This window comes from Glycine max, chromosome 17 (genome assembly GCF_000004515.6).
Source record: "Glycine max cultivar Williams 82 chromosome 17, Glycine_max_v4.0, whole genome shotgun sequence".
Taxonomy (NCBI): Eukaryota; Viridiplantae; Streptophyta; class Magnoliopsida; order Fabales; family Fabaceae; genus Glycine; species Glycine max.
In genome coordinates, this window is record NC_038253.2 from 26578003 (window position 1) to 26596677 (window position 18675).

Here is an 18675-nt window from a genome sequence, read left to right on the forward strand (position 1 = left end):
AATCACCCTCCCTCTTGCTTCTTTTTCAGCATACACTTGTGCAAAATCCTCCACTAGCTTTTGTTCATGGGCCATGGACTAGTTCAATTCTTCCTTGTATCGCCCTATGATAGCTAACATGCTTTGCTCCGTGGTTTCCAAGTGTTGAGCCAAGCTCCTTTTGGACCTCGCCCAAGCAACTAACTCTTCTTTTAAGATCATGCCATGCACCCGTGACCGATCTCTCTCCTCTCTTCGGAGCTTGAGCTCATTATTGCTACCCCATAATGCTCCTCGGAATTTTTCTCGCCCATGTTCCTCCTTGCGGGCCCTTTTGGTTTCTTGTTCAAGAGCTTTTGCAGTGGCCGCGTTTTCCTCTTGTAACTCGGTGCACTCCTTCCGGATGTGTGTAGCAGCTGATTTGAACTTCTCTTTGGCGAGTCTCGCCTTCCCTAGCTCTAACTTTAGAGCTCGGACTTCTTCATCTTCCTCCGGAGCTTCGAAGTTCTCCTCATCGACAACTTTCAATTTGGAGAGCCAATCTAAGCCCCGCGTGTGAATTCTTAGCCATCCATGATAACCTCCGATGACGCCGTTTCGGATGCCTCTAAGCTCCTTGTCTTTCCTCAACGGACTCCCCCACGCCTTGTGGATTCTTTGTATAACCTTGAGACCTTGCGCGCCTAGATCCCTTACAAGGAAAGGCGAGAGACTTTCTTCGGTCGGCGCTCCCCTCATGGGATAACCTAACTGTCTTATGGCGAGTGCGGGATTATAATTAATACAACCCCTAGTCCCTATCAGTGGAACATTAGGATAGTCCCCCCACGAGAAAAGAACTCCTTCCTTGCCTTCCTTCCAACGAGGAAATCAATTGATCGTGTTGCCCCCTATCCCAGCCAAATGTTGGTCCCAATCGACTCTTCCTTTTTCGGCGCATGAGCGATAGCTTTGAAGCGGACACGGGTGTCTCGTGTCTTGTCGGAATAGGTGTGAAGTCAACCACACACAGAGAGCGGGTAAACAACTGACAATCCGTACACTGTTTTTCTCACACCTCCGGTCAAAGGTATCGAACAAATCCGCCAAGATAGCTACCACTGAACTTTCCTTGCTATGGTGATATGCGAGGAAAGCATCAATGGCGGCTAAGTCTGCCAAGCCGTCAACGTTCGGAAAGAGGACAACCCCAAAAATCAGCAAAGCTAAAACATCCACAAACGGCCCCCACTTCTCTTGGCTTGCCATATCCCTTGCCTTGTCTTCCAAGTATTTCCGAGGCAGGCCCACTACGCCGTTCCGAATTTGTTTCATGCGATCCAACTCTTTTGCCGAATCTCCAATCACAGCTGCAACCTTGCTCAAGGAAGGAAGAAAGCCGGAGAAAAGATACGGTTTTCTCCCCCCAAGAGGGCATCCTAATATCTCTTCGAACTCTTCAATAGTTGGTACCATTTGGAAGTCCCCAAACGTGAAACACCTCAACGGCTGGTCATAGTATTGGGCGAGGGATACGACAGCTTCCATAAATACCTCCGCTGCGGCCAAATCTAGGATCTTCCCGTACACTTTGCGGAAGGCTTGCCTTTGGAGGGGTCCCATCAATCGTCCCAATTCCTTGAGGCTGGTGACATCTAGACTTTTAACCTTGACTTGATAAAACCTTTTGCCGTTTTGATTTGTCCCCATCATTTACCTAAAAAAGGGGTGGATCAAGACTCCGACATGAATGATGCAATGCGGATGCATGAACAAGAAAAAGGGGTAACTCATACACACGAGACCATAGAGACCCCATTTTAATGCTACATTTTGGGGCATGATGGCGCCTCAACGTAGCTTTAAAAAAGGTTACGCATTACTCTAAAGAAAACAAACATCACTAGTAAAACTATAAACTAGTGGTATTTACAAAAAAATGCATGAGAACGAATGGCACGGAGCGTGTTTGCTCTTTGCCCCAATTTGGGAACCTAGGACAATATCTAGGGGTCTCTAATAACTACTCCCCAACAATTCATAACTCACACGACTGTTTTCTAGAGGTATCATCACTCAAGATAATAATGTTGTGGCGGTATGGAATACCAGTGACAACACATTATAAAGAGAGAAAGCTCTAGACGAGGTTTCACTATTATCAAGCAAGTCGGAGACCTAGCATGATGATAGATTCACCTCCACTCCTTAAATTCCCATGAACCCGGGTGTAGGGCCCTTTTTTTACTCAAACCCGTGGGTGCTTAGAATGCAGTGTAAAGAATGCGAAATAGACAACAATTATTTACATTTTACACAGTCCAATAAAAGCACACCCAAAGTTTCACAATTCCACAATTCCTAAAATAGGCCTAACTCACAAAAAGTCCCCAGTGGAGTCGCCAACTGTCGCAACGTGCCCTTCGCGGGCGAGCGAGGGCGGGGCTCACGGGTGCGCCTTCCAAAGGAGGAAATGTGCGCGGAGTCGCCACCAACGTTTATTTGTGGAAAAAGTCGGAAAAACCGAAGGAAACCGGTCAAAATGAAAATTCTAAGTTCGGGAGTTGTATTTACGCTTGAGGAAGGTATTAGCACCTCTTACGTTTGTCTCGAAAGACAACAGCCTTATTTCTAGAATTTGTGGAATTGTGTTATCTTAACTTTATTTCTTTTTTATTTTTTGAGGACGACAAAAGCGGGGCTTTTGCTCCTACGTACCCTCCTTTGGAGAGGAAATCAGACCTACGTAGTTCTTCCTTATGCATGGATCAAGTGATTCTTTTTTACTTGAAGGGTGATCATTTTAAGGCGTTGGACCTTAAAAATGATCCATTTTACTTAGTAAGAAACTGAAATGATAAACTTTCAAAACCCTATTTTTGTGGACGAGCTTGACTAGGCGAGTTGATTTTAGCCTTAGTTTCACTTTAGTTATTAGTCAATTCAATTCAAGAATGAGAAATCCCAAAGAGAAAATGTCCGATTGATTTTTCGCTTTACTTTACTAAAAGATATTTTTTGATTATTATATTATTATTTTACCTCTTTTTTGATTTCCAACGTGGTTACGGCACGACCGAACGGTCGGAATTCATTTTAACCAAAATTAACGGATGATACAATTCAAACGATCGGTGAAAATTTATTTTATTTTTAGATTAAGCGAGAAATGACTTAAATAAATGGCTTAAGCACGTCAAAAGGGGGTATAAAAAGTAAATGAAAACGGGAATGAAAATACATGAAACAAAATGTGGATCACTACGGGTACATATAATGAATTGAAAAGCTTGGTTTGAGGTACTTACCCGTTGAAGATTGAAGAAAACGAAGAACGAACGATGAATCTTGAAGAACGGTCGAGAATCTTTGCGTAATTACTCACGGAAACGTTACGGAAGCGCCTCGGCTTGGATTTTCTTCACGGAACTAATTTTCCTCAGCTATTCCGAGAGAGAGAGAAGTGCCTAAGGGGCTGAACCCTTTTCTTCTTCACTTCTTCCCCTATTTATAGCAAAATAGGGGAGAAGCTTGCCGCCCAGCTCGCCCAGGCGAGCCAGGTTGCTTCCTCCAGAAGCAACAGCCTTCTGGAGGAATCTTCTGGAGGGCCCAAGTGGGCCTGATTGCTATTTACACCCCCCCTTTTTACTAAATGCACCCCCCTTTCTATTTTTTTGTAATTCTTTTTCCGTAACGTTACTAAACTTTACGAATTTTGTAACGATACTTATTTTCCTTCCGAAAGGTTACGAATCCTTACGGATTATGTATTTACTCTTTTTTAGCTTTCGAAGAAGTTACAGAAACTTACGGATTGCGCAAAAACATCTCTTTTCGACTTCCGCCACATTATGGAATTTCACGGATCGCGCAAGCCTGCTTCCTTTAGATTTCTGAGACGTCTCGAGACTTCATTTATTGTGTAACAAAGGACGCCAAGTATCTCAAAGCGGCTAATCAAAGATTGCATGTCATCAAGTAATAATCCCCGGACGAAATTAGGGTATGACAATCTGTATATTTTTTCTTTTAAAAAATAAAAAAATATAAAATTTAATTTAATAAATAAGTAATTTTAAAACCAATTAAAAAAAATTATATGATATAATATTTATATTTTATAATATTTTAAATTAAAAAAAATAAAAAGGAGAGAGAAAGTTCCAAGTAGTGTATATTCAGAATTAAATTACAAAGTAGTATAGATTGAGAAAAAGTAAGAGAGAATGTGTATTTACATAAAAAAAAACCGCAAGAATATGTAAATTAGACATTTATATTTTCTATTTTCAAAATTTAAAAATTAGATTAGATCTATTTTTTAAAGATTAAAAATATATTTATATAGTGAAATAGAAAAAAAAATTCCTCAAAAATAAACGAAAAAAAACTTTTTTCTCTTCAAAACATGAGGCCGTATAATTACATACTTACCTTTAATATCAACTTAATCAAAAGCTACTTGTTTTCTTATCCAAATAATTATAAAGATAATTTTCTTAAAAAAATAATTGTAAAGATAAAGTTAAACTATTGATCATTTATAAAGATAATTTGAATTTATAATAATGATAAATTTAGTAAGAAAATAAATTTTAAAATTTTGGATGACAATTATAAATTTACTTTTTGAAACTGTTAAGCAAATAATATATATATTTGTATTTAATTTGTACTTTTAAATATATTTATAATATATACTTTTTTTTACACAATAATATATAATGGAGAATGTTATTATCCACCCTAGTTGGTATACATTAACATTCAATATAAAAAAAAATTGAACTAAAAAACATGAACTCTTTTATTTTTCAAAATTTAATTTAAATACATTATCATACTTTATCATTTAACTTAAAAAAAACATGATTATAGAAGAGAAACCTAAAAAAAGAGAGGAGAGAAAAAATATTGTCCTTTTATTTTTAAAAGCTAAATGATAAAATACAATAATATCATTAAACTAAATTTTGGAAAACAAAAGAACAAATGAATTTTTAGTCTATCTTTTTTTGTTCAATGTTAATACATACCAACTACGATGGATATTAGCATTCCCCATTTATAATATAAGTTATAGTGTAATTTTTGTCCTCCTATTTTTTTTAAATATTTGATTTTAGTCCTCCTATTTTTAATTGAGATATTTTGTTCTCATCTTTTAAAAAATTTATAATTTAACCCTCTTATTTTTTAATTTAGATATTTTGTCCCTACTTTTAAGAAAATTTGCAATTTTATTTTTTTATTTTTTAATTTCAGACTTTACTTCATATTTTCTTAATTCTTTTCTTATAAATTAAGTTTGTTAGCAATTAAATAATTAAAAAAATATTTATCATGAAAATAATAAATAGACACCAACATTTACAAATATATATATATATATATATATATATATATATATATATATATATATATATATATATATATATTAACATTTCAAATTGGCCACAAAGACTAAAATTATGATTTTTTTTTAAAAAAATGAGAAACAAAATAACAATTAAAAAATAAGAACTAAAATTATAAATTTCTTAAAAATGGGATAAAATGTTTCAATTTAAAAATAAGAAACTAAAATTCAATATTATCCTGTAATATATTAATTGTTAGAAAGTGTGATAATTCTTGTCACTTAAATTTGATAAAATAAAGGAAAAAATATTTTCATATTTGAGGCACGTTTTAAAAAAAAAACAATTAAAATATAGAAACTGTCCATTTAATTAAATTAAATATAGAAATATAGTATGAATTAAAGATATAAAGTAAAGATAAAGATATCAGAAAGGAAATTACTTTTTTATCATCTATCAAACTTAATTTTATTTATTTTCTTTTAGCGTTTATTCTTTCCTTTTCTTTTTTTACGTTATTTTTCCTTTTAAGGTTTTTATTTCCTTTTTTCCTTTTATTTATCTACAATATTGATATTTTCCAATTTAATATTAAAATTAGACAATTTAATAACATCTGAAATTAATTTAAATTTAAAATTAGAAAAGAAATATATATAAATTATTATTTAAAAATAATATATTTTTAGTTGACAAAAATGAAGATGAGAATGAGAATGAGAAATGATGGATATATTCGACGTCAAACAGTGGTGTATACAAAATATTTTATCTCTAGCAAGGATCATAAATTAGAATGGGCTCGAAGATTTGAAACGAAATACATAATGTTCGTTTTCATGCCTATTTATAATTATATATATATATATATATATATATATATATATATATATATATATATATATATATATATAAATAATTACAGAGATTTGGATAAAATTAAAATACTTTTTTAATCTTTTTAATTATTTTATTTCTGAGCACCCGACTTAAAATACCATAAAAACAATTAACAGGATAACAAAATAGAAATTTATCCTTTTTAAAATTAATAATGATGAACGCTTAAAAATTCAAACATGAAATTGCAAATATATAAGAGGTGGAAGAAACCAAACCTTAATCTCAAAAACCCTACACTCTCCCTCTCTTCCCTTCACGTTCTCCGACACCGCGCCTCTTTGATTTCCTTTTGAACAATGTCGACCGCGTCACTGGACGAGGAAACCGCAAAGAAAGTCGTACGACAGGTTCGTAGCCGTCGTTTTTGCGTTTGGCTGTTCTCCAATACTCGTTCGCTTATGCTTTGCCGTTTATTCAACTCTCGTTTCCGTTTTGTCCTCAAAAAACAGGTGGAGTTCTATTTCAGTGATAGCAACCTTCCCAGAGACAATTTTCTCAGGAAAACCGTCACCGAAAGCGAAGATGGCAGTATCCTTCATCTCTATTCTGCTTTTGGCACTCTCATTAAATTGCTTCATGTTTATAGCGTTTCGCTTAAGTGATTATATGATTTGTTGTTTTTCCAAAAAAAAAAAAAATAGCCAGTTTTCTAATTTTGATTGAAAAATAATGTGAAAATTACTTATGGTGATGCGAAATTTAAAATTGTCTTTATTCTTAGAGCAAATTACAACAACACCTGAGTTTTCGTGTAATTACACAAGCATCCCTGCTTTTTTAACCATTACTTTCACCTCTTGTAGGAAGTGTTAGTGTAAGTTTTGTTGGGGTGTTAGTATAATGTTTTCAAACTTAGAGGGGTTAGTGTAGAAAAATAAAAAAAAGGATGGGGTTATGTATAATTTGATAAAAGCTTAGGGGGGTGTTGCTGTAATTTGCTCTTATTCCTATTCATTGAATTCATTGAAACCTAGTTAATCAAACCAAACCTATATCTTAGTTTGTGCATTTCTTTGCATTTTTCAATGTTGTTGGTCTTGACTTTTGCTGCAACCGCACAGTGGTTAGTTTGGCTTTGATTTGCTCTTTTAATCGGATGCGAACCAATCTTAATCTGGGGGATGTTAAGCTGGACGGGGTGACCAAAGATACTGTTAAAGCTGTTGCTCAAGCTTTGAAAAATTCGGCTTTGGTCAGAGTCTCTGAAGATGGTTAGTTACTTGTGTTACAAGCATTTACGTTTAGTTTTATGAGAAATGCAGTTTCATTCGGGCAATGATAAATTATGTGTTTATGACTTTATGCATGTATTCATAAGTAAAGAATCTAGTTTAATGCAATTTCCTCTTATAGCTTATTAGTTGTGTGAATTAGTCCCTTTTTCTGATTAGTTTGGACTTTTGGATATAGTGGTTCTTTTACCCTGCATGTTGTAGCAACATGCAAAGCTCTATTTGGTTGAAAACTTCTAATGGTTATGACACTTTTTTATTTATTGTTATTAAATTTTTTTAGGGTTATTGTGGTGGCAGAGGAGGCCTATGGTCATTAATTAAGTTTACTTTTTAACTTTAATTAGTGTTTCTTGGGGGTGAGACTATGAATGAAAAGGACATCTATATAACCACGTATTTGTCACTGCCAGATCAGTTGATTGTATGAAAATGTTTTGTTTTTTTAATTTTGGGTGCTAGTTCCATGTTGAATAAACACGTTACTTATAAACCATGTCTCTCATATCGTCTATTTGTATCTTTCAGGGACCAAAGTTGGCAGGGCAACTGAACTTCTGAAGCCAGAAGAGGTAATTGAGCAGGTAGAGATAAGAACAATTGCTGCATTGCCATTTGAATATGATGTGAAGCTTGAAGATGTGGAGACATTCTTTGCTCAATATGCCAAGGTAAAATTTAGGATTGGTGACATGTTTACTTTAGAACATTTTAGCTAGAGAGCATTATAGTACCTCTCTCTATAGTTGGTTTTGATGCATGCTATGTGGCAACTGGCGTGAAAACTGTCTGTCTATAAGTTCTTTAAATCTCTTGATATAAAATTGGAGCACAGTTGCTATTCTTCTTATTAACAGGTTGTCATTATCTTTTAAAAATAAAATCTGAAATTTGATTCCACTGGTTAATCTTTTCTTGCTTCTGATTATATATTCCTTTAATGATAAATTTTTTTGTCATATAGTCCTGGAGGTATGAAGTACTTTTGATAATTTATTTTGTTTTATGTAACAAAAATGGCATTCTTGTTATTCTGTTTCAGGTTAATAGTGTTCGGTTGCCTCGCCATGTTGGAGACAAAAAGTTCTTTTGTGGCACTGCCCTTGTTGAGTTCTCATCAGATGAAGAAACGGAAAAAGTTTTGAAGCAAAGTCTGGTCTATGCAGGGGCTGAGCTACAATTAAAGCTAAAGTAAGAATGCTTATAGTGAATCAATTGAGTCACTGACCATTGATCATTTATAATTTAAAAAGTTTATTTTATTTTTTGTATTGTATACTAGAGTAATTTCTAATGTTAGGGAAAGAGAGGGAGGATAATCCAATATTTTCTGTCAAATTCCTATGTAAAAAAATTTATATTGCAATAAGATTTGCAATTATTTCAATATTTATAATAAGAAAAAAAGAAGAAAAAAATGCAAACTGATAGTAGTTGATTTAATGCCAGTGTTGCTCTTGGCATCACTACATTTTAATTTTGAATTTACAGCATTTGGCTTGCAATGTTCGGTTTTGTTCTAACATGAGAATTTTAGGATGTGAGACTGTCTACATATGCATAGTCTAATATTGTTTATGGTTATATCCAATTTAGGAAGGACTTTGATGCACAAAGAGAAAAGGAATTAGAAGAGCAAGAAAAATTCCGGCCACCTTTGGGTTCAGGTCACCAGAATAACACAAATACAGAAGCAAAGTAAGATACTGAATTCTTTTAATCCCCACCCTACAACAAAATAAAAAAGTTTATCAACTAATTGTCTTTTTATGTTTATCACAGCTACCCTAAAGGCTTACTTATAGCCTTCAAACTAAAGAGCATTTCTGATCAAGTTCCTTTGGATCAAAATAACATTGATCAGCAAGCCAATGACAGTAATGTTGTGAAGGATAATGCTGACAATGATAAAGAAAACAATGGAGTGAGTGAAGGAAAAGACACAGAAGGTGAAGAAAAGAGCAAAGAAACTGATGGAAAAAATTATGCTGCTGCTTACAAGGACAACAATGATGTTGTCTCACGTGAGGATTTAAAGGGTGTCTTTGAGAAGTTTGGTACTGTGAAGGTAGTTGGGTTTTTTCCCTTTCTCTAGCTTGTGGGGCTTTATGCCTTTTGTTTTGATTTTTGTTCAATATTTTAGTTATATTTGAATTGATTAAGACTGGTATAAATTGTATATTGTTTGCCTGCTCAGTACATTGATTTCAAGATTGGAGAAGAGTCAGGATACATTCAATTTGAAGAACCTGAAGCTGCTCAGAAAGCTCGTGCTGCTGCAGTTCTTTCTGAAAAGGAGGGCTTAGTTGTGAAAAATTATATTGCTACTCTAGATCCAGTAACTGGTTTGTTTCACATCTGATTTAGTTTTTTTCAAAACAGTTATTCATGCTTTTGTTTCATGTGTATTTTTTTTTTTTATAAAAGCTCACTTCATTCTTGATCAACAAAATTACTTTCTAACCTAGTTAGTTTTTCCTTCCTTTTTCTCTAAGAACGATTTACTTGACACATGAGCTGGTACAATTTCTCTTTGTTGCATTTGTTCTCTCTCCCATTTTTTTGTTTGCAAACATGAAACTTCATGGACATTGTTGCAGTGATTAGTACTAAATTGACATATTCTAACACAGTCAAATTTGATTGATTAATCTGAGAGCTGTAATTGTGTTATGATTATAGGTGAGGCTGAGAGAGAATACTGGACCCTGCTTCGTGGTAATCAGGGAAAGATCCGAGGATGCACAAATAACCGAGGAAGGTAAGTGGATGCACTCAACCATGCCTTTAGTTTGACTTGAATAAGTCTGTATTGGTTCCTTTCCCTACTTTTGGCTTAAATATATTTTTGGTTGATGAAATTTTGATCAATTTTTAGTCCTCTAATTTTAGGGGGGTGTATTGGATTAAGATTTCAAAGGATTTTAAAAGACTTTTTTATGATTAAAAAGTCTTGTGGTATTCAATCAAGACTTTTATAAAATATAAACAAATCTTGTGGTATTCAATTAAGACAATAAAGATTTTTTTTCAGGGCAACAAAATCTGTTGGTATTCAATTGAGATTTCTTACCACTTTTAAAATGTCTTTTGGTATTCAAAAGTAAATAGATTTTGATGGATTCTTTTGTGGAATGGATTTTGAGAGACTTTTTAGTTAGAAATACACATAAAATACTCCTCCAACAATCTCACCCAAACCCTTGAGACTTTTCATAATCTTCCAAAGACTTTTTCTTCTCCTGCCGAACAAGACACAAACCACTACCAGGTTCATTCTCTTACAACTTTTCAATCAATTTTACCTATTTTTTTAATGGCAATCGATAGTCAATATTGTTCATACTATATGTATATTACGCAAATCAAAAGAAAAGGGTGCTGTATATGCTTCAAGATTTCGTATTCATATTGTTTTCAACGTCCAGGCAATGAATATGCATCAAAAGAATGACAATTGATATGCATCAAGATTTCATATTGCTTTTTTTTAGTACTGTATATGCAAATCAAAATAAAAAACTCTTTTTTTTTTCTATTTCTTCAACTTGTTTTTTTACAACATCCATTATTATTATTATTATTATTTTCTTGTGTTATTATTAAAATGTTAATTATTAATGTGTTATTATTATTTTTTTGACAGCGTGTTATTATTATTATTATTGTGTTAATAATTTTTTAATTGTTATTGTGTTATTATTATTGTTATTTTGTTAATAGTTTTTTTTTAAATGATTTTATGATATATGAGTATTATTTTTATGGAAAATGCTAACATGTGCCCTTAAGACACTTGTTAGTGTATTATGTATAGAAATTTTGTATTGAAAGTTGTGCAATTTACTTTTTTAAAAGTCAAAAATTGTTGTTTTTAAGACATAGTTACTATTGGAAGTATCCTTAACATGTGCCCTAAGTGCGCATGTTAGCATGACCTTTATTTTATTATTAGGCAGTTTTTTATTGGTTTTTCTATTGAATTGTATATTATTCGGGATATAGTCACTATACTTTTGACAATTAGGAAACAATAACTATTTTTGTCAAATAACTAGTTTCTTATATATATATTAGCGATCAAATGGGGGATTCACAAGAAAATAACAAAGAAAAGAGTAGAGACAAAGATAATTATGTATCTTGGACTATGGAGGATACCAATGAGTTGTTGCACCTCTTGGTGGATGCTATGAATAGGGGATTGCGTGATGTCAATGGGTCACTTAGCAAACAAAATGTAGAACGAATAATACTTCCTCAACTCAATGCAAAAACTAAATTCCCTAAAACTTATAGTCATTATTTGAGTCGGATAAAGTGGTTTCGAAACCAGTATAACATGATGTCAACCCTTATGCGCAACAACTCTGGTTTTGGATGGGACCCAATTGAAAAAACTTTCACTGCTCATGAGGATGTATGGAAAGATTACTTAAAGGTGAGCTAAGTTCATAATCTTTTAAATATATTAATAGTTATAAATTTAGTAAATTATAATATTTGTAGTATATTAACAATGATTTTTTTTTAGTCCCACCCAAGTCACAGCAAACTTCGAGGAAAAAGTATGGTTGATTATGAGTATTTGAAGATCGTTGTTGGGGGTGGAGTTTCTAGCGGGAATAATTCTATATCAGTCGATCCAGATGATACTGATGCAACAACTTTTGAGCCAGAAAATAGAACTGTTGGGATAAAAGAATTTTCATATGATCCTAATAGTGATACATTCATAACATCAAATAACTATGAACAAGCATATCAGCCTCCATCAAACCAACCAAGTCCATCATCCCACCCCCCTTTAGATTCAGAGGTTCCCATAGAAAAACAAAACTGTCACAAGCGAAGGAGATCCGAGTATGGAGGGAGTTCAAGCGCTGTTGGGATCAACAATCAAGGCAACGTTCTGGAAAATCTTTCTGTTGGCATTGGGACTATTGCTGTGAATTTTGAAAAAATATCCAACATGATGGAGAAAAGAGAAAAAGATAGAGATAGAGATAGAGAGCTCGATAGAGAGCTCGAGGGTATTATTTGGGATGTTATAAAAGAAATTTCAAATTTGGATGACATAACGCGTTTCAAGACAGTTGAATTGTTAAATACTAAAGCAAAAAAGGATTTTTTCTTGAAGATGTCACCGGAAGAACGCTCATCTTGGATAAATTTTAAGTTAGGGAATAATTAATATTTTGATCATCTATTATTAACATATTATTTTAAACATCGTGAGTTTGTTGAACTATATCTTTTGGGTCTCTATTTTGGTTGAAGTATTTGGTTTGTTTTTTGGTCGAACTATTATGGTTGTATTTTGGTTGAAATATTTGGTTTGTTTTTTGGTCGAACTATTATGGTTGAAGTATTTAGGTTATATATTTTGTGAAATTGTTGTGGTTAAACTTTAGTTATATTTATTTTATATATGAATTTGTATTAACTTTGATATTGACTTATAACCATGACCATGACATAAAGAACGAAGAAATGGATGGAGATATATATAATGAAGATACAAATGATGAAGATATAGATGACGAGGAAACAAATGAAGAATTTTATGAAGCCACATACACATATGTGATGACAATTTATGCTTTAATAGATATATTAAATCAGTTTTTGAATATGATGCGTGGTGAACATATTGAACGTCCATTAACTCGACCACAAATTACTAGTCGGGGATATGACTATATACACAAAGCATTAAACGATGATCCTGCAATCTTTCGACAAGTATATAGGATGTATCCTGATGTATTTCGAAAGTTGTGCACGATTATAAGAGAAAAAACACCTTTGGAGGATACAAGATTTATTTGTGTTGAAGAAATGCTTGCATCATTCCTACAGATTGTCGGCCAGAACACTCGATATTGTGTAATCCGCAATACATTTGGCCGATCACAATTTGCTACAAGTGAAAATTTTCACAAGATTTTGAAAGCTCTGAACTCATTAGCACCTGATTTAATGGTTAGACCAGGCTCAACTGTGCCTGCAAAAATAAGGGAAAGCACAAGGTTTTATCCTTATTTTAAGGTATGTGATCATTATCTAATTATAACAAAATTATAATTATAATTGTGATTATTATAATAATATTTATGATTATTGATACACACACTTTAGGATTGCATTGGAGCTATTGATGGTACACATATTCCCGCATCAGTAAAAGGACGAGATGTAAGCAATTATCGTGATTGTCATGGAAATATATCACAAAATGTATTAGCTGCTTGTAACTTTGATTTGAAATTCATGTACGTTCTTAGCGGGTGAGAGGGTTCAGCATATGATTCCAAGGTGTTAAGTGATGCTTTGGCAAGGAAGAATGGACTTAAAGTGCCCTAAGGTAATTATTATCTGGTGGATTGTGGATTTCCTAATCGACGCAAATTTTTAGCCCCATATTGAGGTGTACGATATCATCTACAAGATTTTGCAGGTCACGGTAATGACCCTGAAAATGAAAAGGAATTATTTAATCTTCGGCATGCATCCTTAAGGAATGTGATTGAGAGGATATTTGGTATTTTTAAATCGCGGTTCACAATTTTTAAGTCAGCACCTCCATTTCTATTTAAAACACAAGCAGAGCTTGTGTTGGCATGTGCAGCACTTCATAATTTTCTTCGCAAAGAATGTCGTTCTGATGAATTTCCAGTGGAACCTACTGACGAGTCTTCATCTTCATCTTCAGTGTTACCAAATTACGAAGACAATGATCATGAACCCATTGTTCAAACGCAAGAGCAGGAACGAGAAGATGCTAATATATGGAGGACTAATATAGGTTCAGATATGTGGAGAAATGCTAATAATTAGGCGAACATGAAGTGAGAATCACTTTGTTATTATTTTTTTAGGCAATAATGACTTTGTTATTAAAAGGTTTAAAATTTCTATCGTTTTTATTTTCTTTATTCAAACATTATAATTTATTTATCATCTTTTTCATTCACTTTTGTAACTTCCGTTATTATTTTGTTTAATCTTTCAAAATCTTAAAAATCCATAAAGTACTTTGAAATCTTAAAAATCTGTGTTAGAAATCTATTAAAATCTTGGGTTAAGAATCCTGATTGTAAAAATTTTTTTAAAAAAAATCTTTTAAAATCCCACAAAATCAATACAATCCCACATAATCTTTTAAAATCTTCAAGATTGTTTTTGTCAAAATATTCTCTCAAAATCCCAATCCAATACACCCCCCTTAGATTCAATTTAATCCTCTAATTTTTTTTGGTTCAATTTAGTTCTCTAATTTTTTTAAATCAATTCAATTTGAACATTCAATCTAAATGGTAAGAAATTACACATTGTGGCGATTCAAAACTGTTACTAAGTGATTTTAAACCGTTACAAAATACAGATTACTAAAAATGAATTGAGGACCAAATTATACTTCAATAATAAATTACAAGACCAAAAAGTTATTCAATTTTCTCTGAAAGTTATGCGCTTTTTGGTCCCCAACACATTCTTTCATTTATTTGCAGGGGTGGAAAACATGGTAGAGGGGGCAAATACTCCAGGTCCAGAGAGAATGAATCTGCAGTAGATCGCCCAAACAAAGTTAGAAAGTCATAGTTAATGGTTATAGATAACTTAAGAGATCAGTTTTTTGTGGTTCTGAGAGATATATGATAACTTAAGAGATCAGTTTTTGATCTGTTTATAGCTCTGCATCAAGAGTTGCATGATGTAGTTCGCAGCAACTTAGATTTCGTGGTTAGTTGTAACTAAATTATTACTATTATTTTGGCAGTTTGCCGTATTATAATTTAATGCATACCGTTATTTGAATCTTTTTTGGGGAAGCTGTTTTTAACTGCCCTATGGTATTATCGTTTTTCCTTTTGTATTTTTGCATGAATCTTTGATTAATGAGTGGTACTCCCTCTTTTATCTTTAATAAAATAAGCAAAAAGAATTCAATTTTTTTCTTCTCAAATATAAGTAAAATTTACTAATTTTTGTATTATTTAATGAGATTATGTTCAAAATATCTTATTTAATAGGGGTTTGTGTTTAATATCAAGTTTTAATAAAAGGTAGTTTAAAAAAATTGTTTTTAATTGAAAATGATACATTTAATGAAGTAAATTAATTTTTTTAATAAATGTGAATTTTTTTCCTTATAAAAGAGAATGGAGTATGTTTTATCAGTTATTTTATTTTGTATTTAAAGTTACATGCAGTCAAAGTTTTATTGGGGAAAGAATAAAGTGTCGTTCATTTGGCCCTAAAGGTTTTCATTATTTAGTTCGTTAATGTTTGAAGTTTTTTATTTTTACAAAATTTATGGTTAATATTAGGGGTGCTTGTGGTGTGATTTGATTTTTTAGATAAAGTCATTTGAATCAAACAATAAAGATGCAGTGCTGTTTAAGTATAACACCAAATTAAATTAAACAAATCTTGTGGTTTGGTTTAGTTTAGATAAAGTCATCAAACATATGGTTTGGTTTGTCGGTTTTTGATTTTTTAAATTATTATTATAATTTAAATGAATGAATAATTGGAATATAATGGAGTGAAATGGATTGGATTTAAAATACCATTCTATTGTTTGGGTAATTTATAATAGAATGGAGCGACTTAAATACCTCAGCAATATATGCAGCAAAATCATTTACATGATAAGCAATAGGATTGACGAGAAAGGTAATGAAGAAATGGTGTACATATTAGCAGGACATTAATAAACATTAGGAAAAAAGTGAAATGATCCATCAAGCAAGAAGAAGAAGCACGTAGGTATGACATGTAGCTTTTACCGGAGAAGCATACAGCAACACACAAGAGGAAGAACTCCCACGGCACTAGCAGGAAGAGATAGAAGAAAGTATAATTGTTCTCTTTGGAGTGGGCAGTTGTAAAAAAAAAGGCCAAATTATATATTCTATAAATTAGGAAATCTGTACTCCATCCTCTGCATCCCAAATCGAGGGGGATGAAAACGAAACTGAACAGTGGAGTGGGATCCATCACTTACCATCCTTATTTTTTTAAACCAAACAATGGTATAATTTTTTCACCCACTCCATTCCTTACCACTCCTACATCATAACAATGGCACTGTTTGTAGGGAAGTTGATTCTCTAGGATAAAAAATCCATAATTTGTAGATCTTTGTTATGGTGAGAACGTAAAGCAAAAAAACATCAACAACAACAACACATCCTTCACTTGTGATCGAGGCCACAACCTTTCCAATGATGTAATAATGATGAGAAGCATCAAATTGAAGGATTGAAGAAAACAACTTAGTCTAACCATAAACAATAACACTAACACAGTAGCAACTAGCTTCTACAAAAGTCTCTCTAAAGTTGTCTAACTTCAGAATGCATGAAGTTGTAAAGAAGTGTTAAGAAGAGATGAAGTCACACTACATAAAAATGAGATAATACAATCTAAACTTCATCAAGAGTATTTAATAAGGCATGAACTTAATTTCAGCAAACATTATAATCATTATTTTGATGACTCTTCATAATGTTCCTCAAAATGGAAATCTTAGAAAAGTTCCTCGGAATGGAACCTCATAATGATCTTTGTAACATCTTAATTTTTCATGTATGTGTGGTAGACAATGTTATTGTTTTGTTATGCGATTGGGTAGTGTTTTTAGATTATTGAAATGGTAAAAAATGAGATGTTATCATAGGATACCTAGGCATGGTTAAACTATTAAGTTGTTAAGCTAAAGTCTAGAAAGAATCAAGATGATTTAGAAAAAAAAATTATAGTCAAATAATGGTCAACTCATTAATGACCTAGATGTTAATAATTAGATTTTGGTCTAAAATAGAAATTAGAAGCTTGAAAGAAAATTAGTAATTAATGTAAGTAAAGTTAGAAACTAAATGGGGATAGTTAAGGTTGATTAATGGTGATCTAGATTTCATAGAATTAGAAAAGGGGTAATTAAGTCATAAGAGTTTAAAGTGGAGGGTATTTTAGTAAATGACTATATAACTAGTTTAAAAATAGAATTTTAGTTTAATTAGTTGGTGACTAATTAAAATGTCTAATTATATGATATAGAATAGTTAAAATAGTTAAAGTTGTAACAACCCGAAAAAAAATTACAACCAGAGAAAATTTTGTGTTGTGTCATCTGTGCATATATGAATTTAATTTTAGTAGTTATATGTTTTTAATCATAGAATTTCATGCTATGTGTGTGTGTGTGTGTGTGTGTGTGTGTGTGTGTGTGTGTGTGTGTATATATATATATATATATATATATATATATATATATATATATATATATATATATATATATATATATATATATATATATATGATTGTTTTAGTAAAGCTTGACCGAGAAATAAAAATTATGAGTTAGATTTCCATCTGTGCAAGAATTGTACTATGTATCGAGTCACAGTGTAATTTGCCTCTGTGTGAATGGACTTTGTGCAAGGTTCACTCTGAGTACACCTATTCCAAGAGAGGTTAACACACTAATATAGAAAGTTAACACTAATCTAGAAAATTAGGATAAGATTTACTAGTTTTAGAAAAAGCAATTTTACCATTTTTGGCAAAATTTTATTTTATGCTTTTATAGTTAGTTTTCAAAAAGTGCAAGAAGTCCTATAGTCAATTTTACTCACTTGTAGTTTCAAAACCATATTTTGCACTCTTGAAGGTTGGAAATCTGAATCTAAACTCCCTTATTCTTCTAAATTTTGCAGAACCTACAAGAGGTAAGGGGGGTCTCTCCAACTCTTGAATCATATGCTTGTTGTTGAACTTCCTTGAAATGTTGCTTTAAAATTTTTGAGCTTGTTGTCATGTCCTGAATCTGTGTGCTGAGTTGTGTTTCCTAGAGTTTTTTATGCCAAAAATGAGTTCTTTGCATGTTAAAACATAGAGTTAACCTAAAATTTCACCCAAATCATAGTTTCCTAGCTAAAGTTACAAATAAAACAAGTTTAAGGACCTTTAGTAAAATGAAAAATCTGGCACGAATTTGGAATGAGAGTTACAACAGTATGAACTATTTGTATTAAAGTTTTGACCTCAAAAACAAATTTTTTAGGTTTGAAAATGTAGGGTAACATATAAGATTTGCGAAAATGCAACTCCCGGAGCATCGAAAGTGCTAAAAATAAGTTAGGAGCAAAACTATGAAAAATTGAGTGACAGAGTTGTTGCAACCTACTCTTCGGCAGGAGGGCGACGTG

At 32.3% G+C, this 18675-nt stretch overlaps 1 protein-coding gene across 11 annotated transcripts; it reads left to right on the top strand.

The window, feature by feature from the left end:
- The first annotated feature begins 6418 nt into the window (after window positions 1-6418).
- On the top strand, window positions 6419-18357 carry LOC100792984 (la protein 1). 11 transcript variants are annotated; one of them, XR_005889225.1, is made up of 13 exons: window positions 6419-6571; window positions 6674-6752; window positions 7286-7435; window positions 7985-8127; window positions 8499-8647; window positions 9053-9154; window positions 9239-9524; window positions 9654-9801; window positions 10139-10217; window positions 12941-13507; window positions 13598-13654; window positions 13744-13823; window positions 14172-14432. XR_005889225.1 is itself a non-coding variant. In XM_014770046.2 (11 exons), exons 1-11 carry the CDS (start codon window positions 6521-6523, stop codon window positions 12648-12650), a joined length of 2211 nt encoding a protein of 736 aa, XP_014625532.1. In that variant the 5' UTR covers window positions 6419-6520; the 3' UTR covers window positions 12651-12686. The 11 variants fall into 11 exon arrangements, 5 of the variants coding, with proteins under 5 accessions (XP_014625532.1, XP_040866939.1, XP_040866936.1 ...); XR_005889224.1 differs by lacking the exon at window positions 14172-14432 and adding an exon at window positions 13908-14011; XR_005889221.1 differs by lacking the exon at window positions 14172-14432 and having other exon boundaries at window positions 13744-14011.
- The last annotated feature ends 318 nt before the right edge of the window (window positions 18358-18675 follow it).

What these genes read in the sequence shown, in the direction of transcription:
- LOC100792984 (XM_014770046.2), top strand. Translation starts at nt 6,521, where the DNA reads ATGTCGACCGCGTCACTGGACGAGGAAACCGCAAAGAAAGTCGTACGA. An exon ending in AGAAGTTTGGTACTGTGAAG is followed by an intron (nt 9,525 to 9,653) that starts GTAGTTGGGTTT and finishes TTGCCTGCTCAG; the next exon opens with TACATTGATTTCAAGATTGG. An exon ending in TACTCTAGATCCAGTAACTG is followed by an intron (nt 9,802 to 10,138) that starts GTTTGTTTCACA and finishes TTATGATTATAG; the next exon opens with GTGAGGCTGAGAGAGAATAC.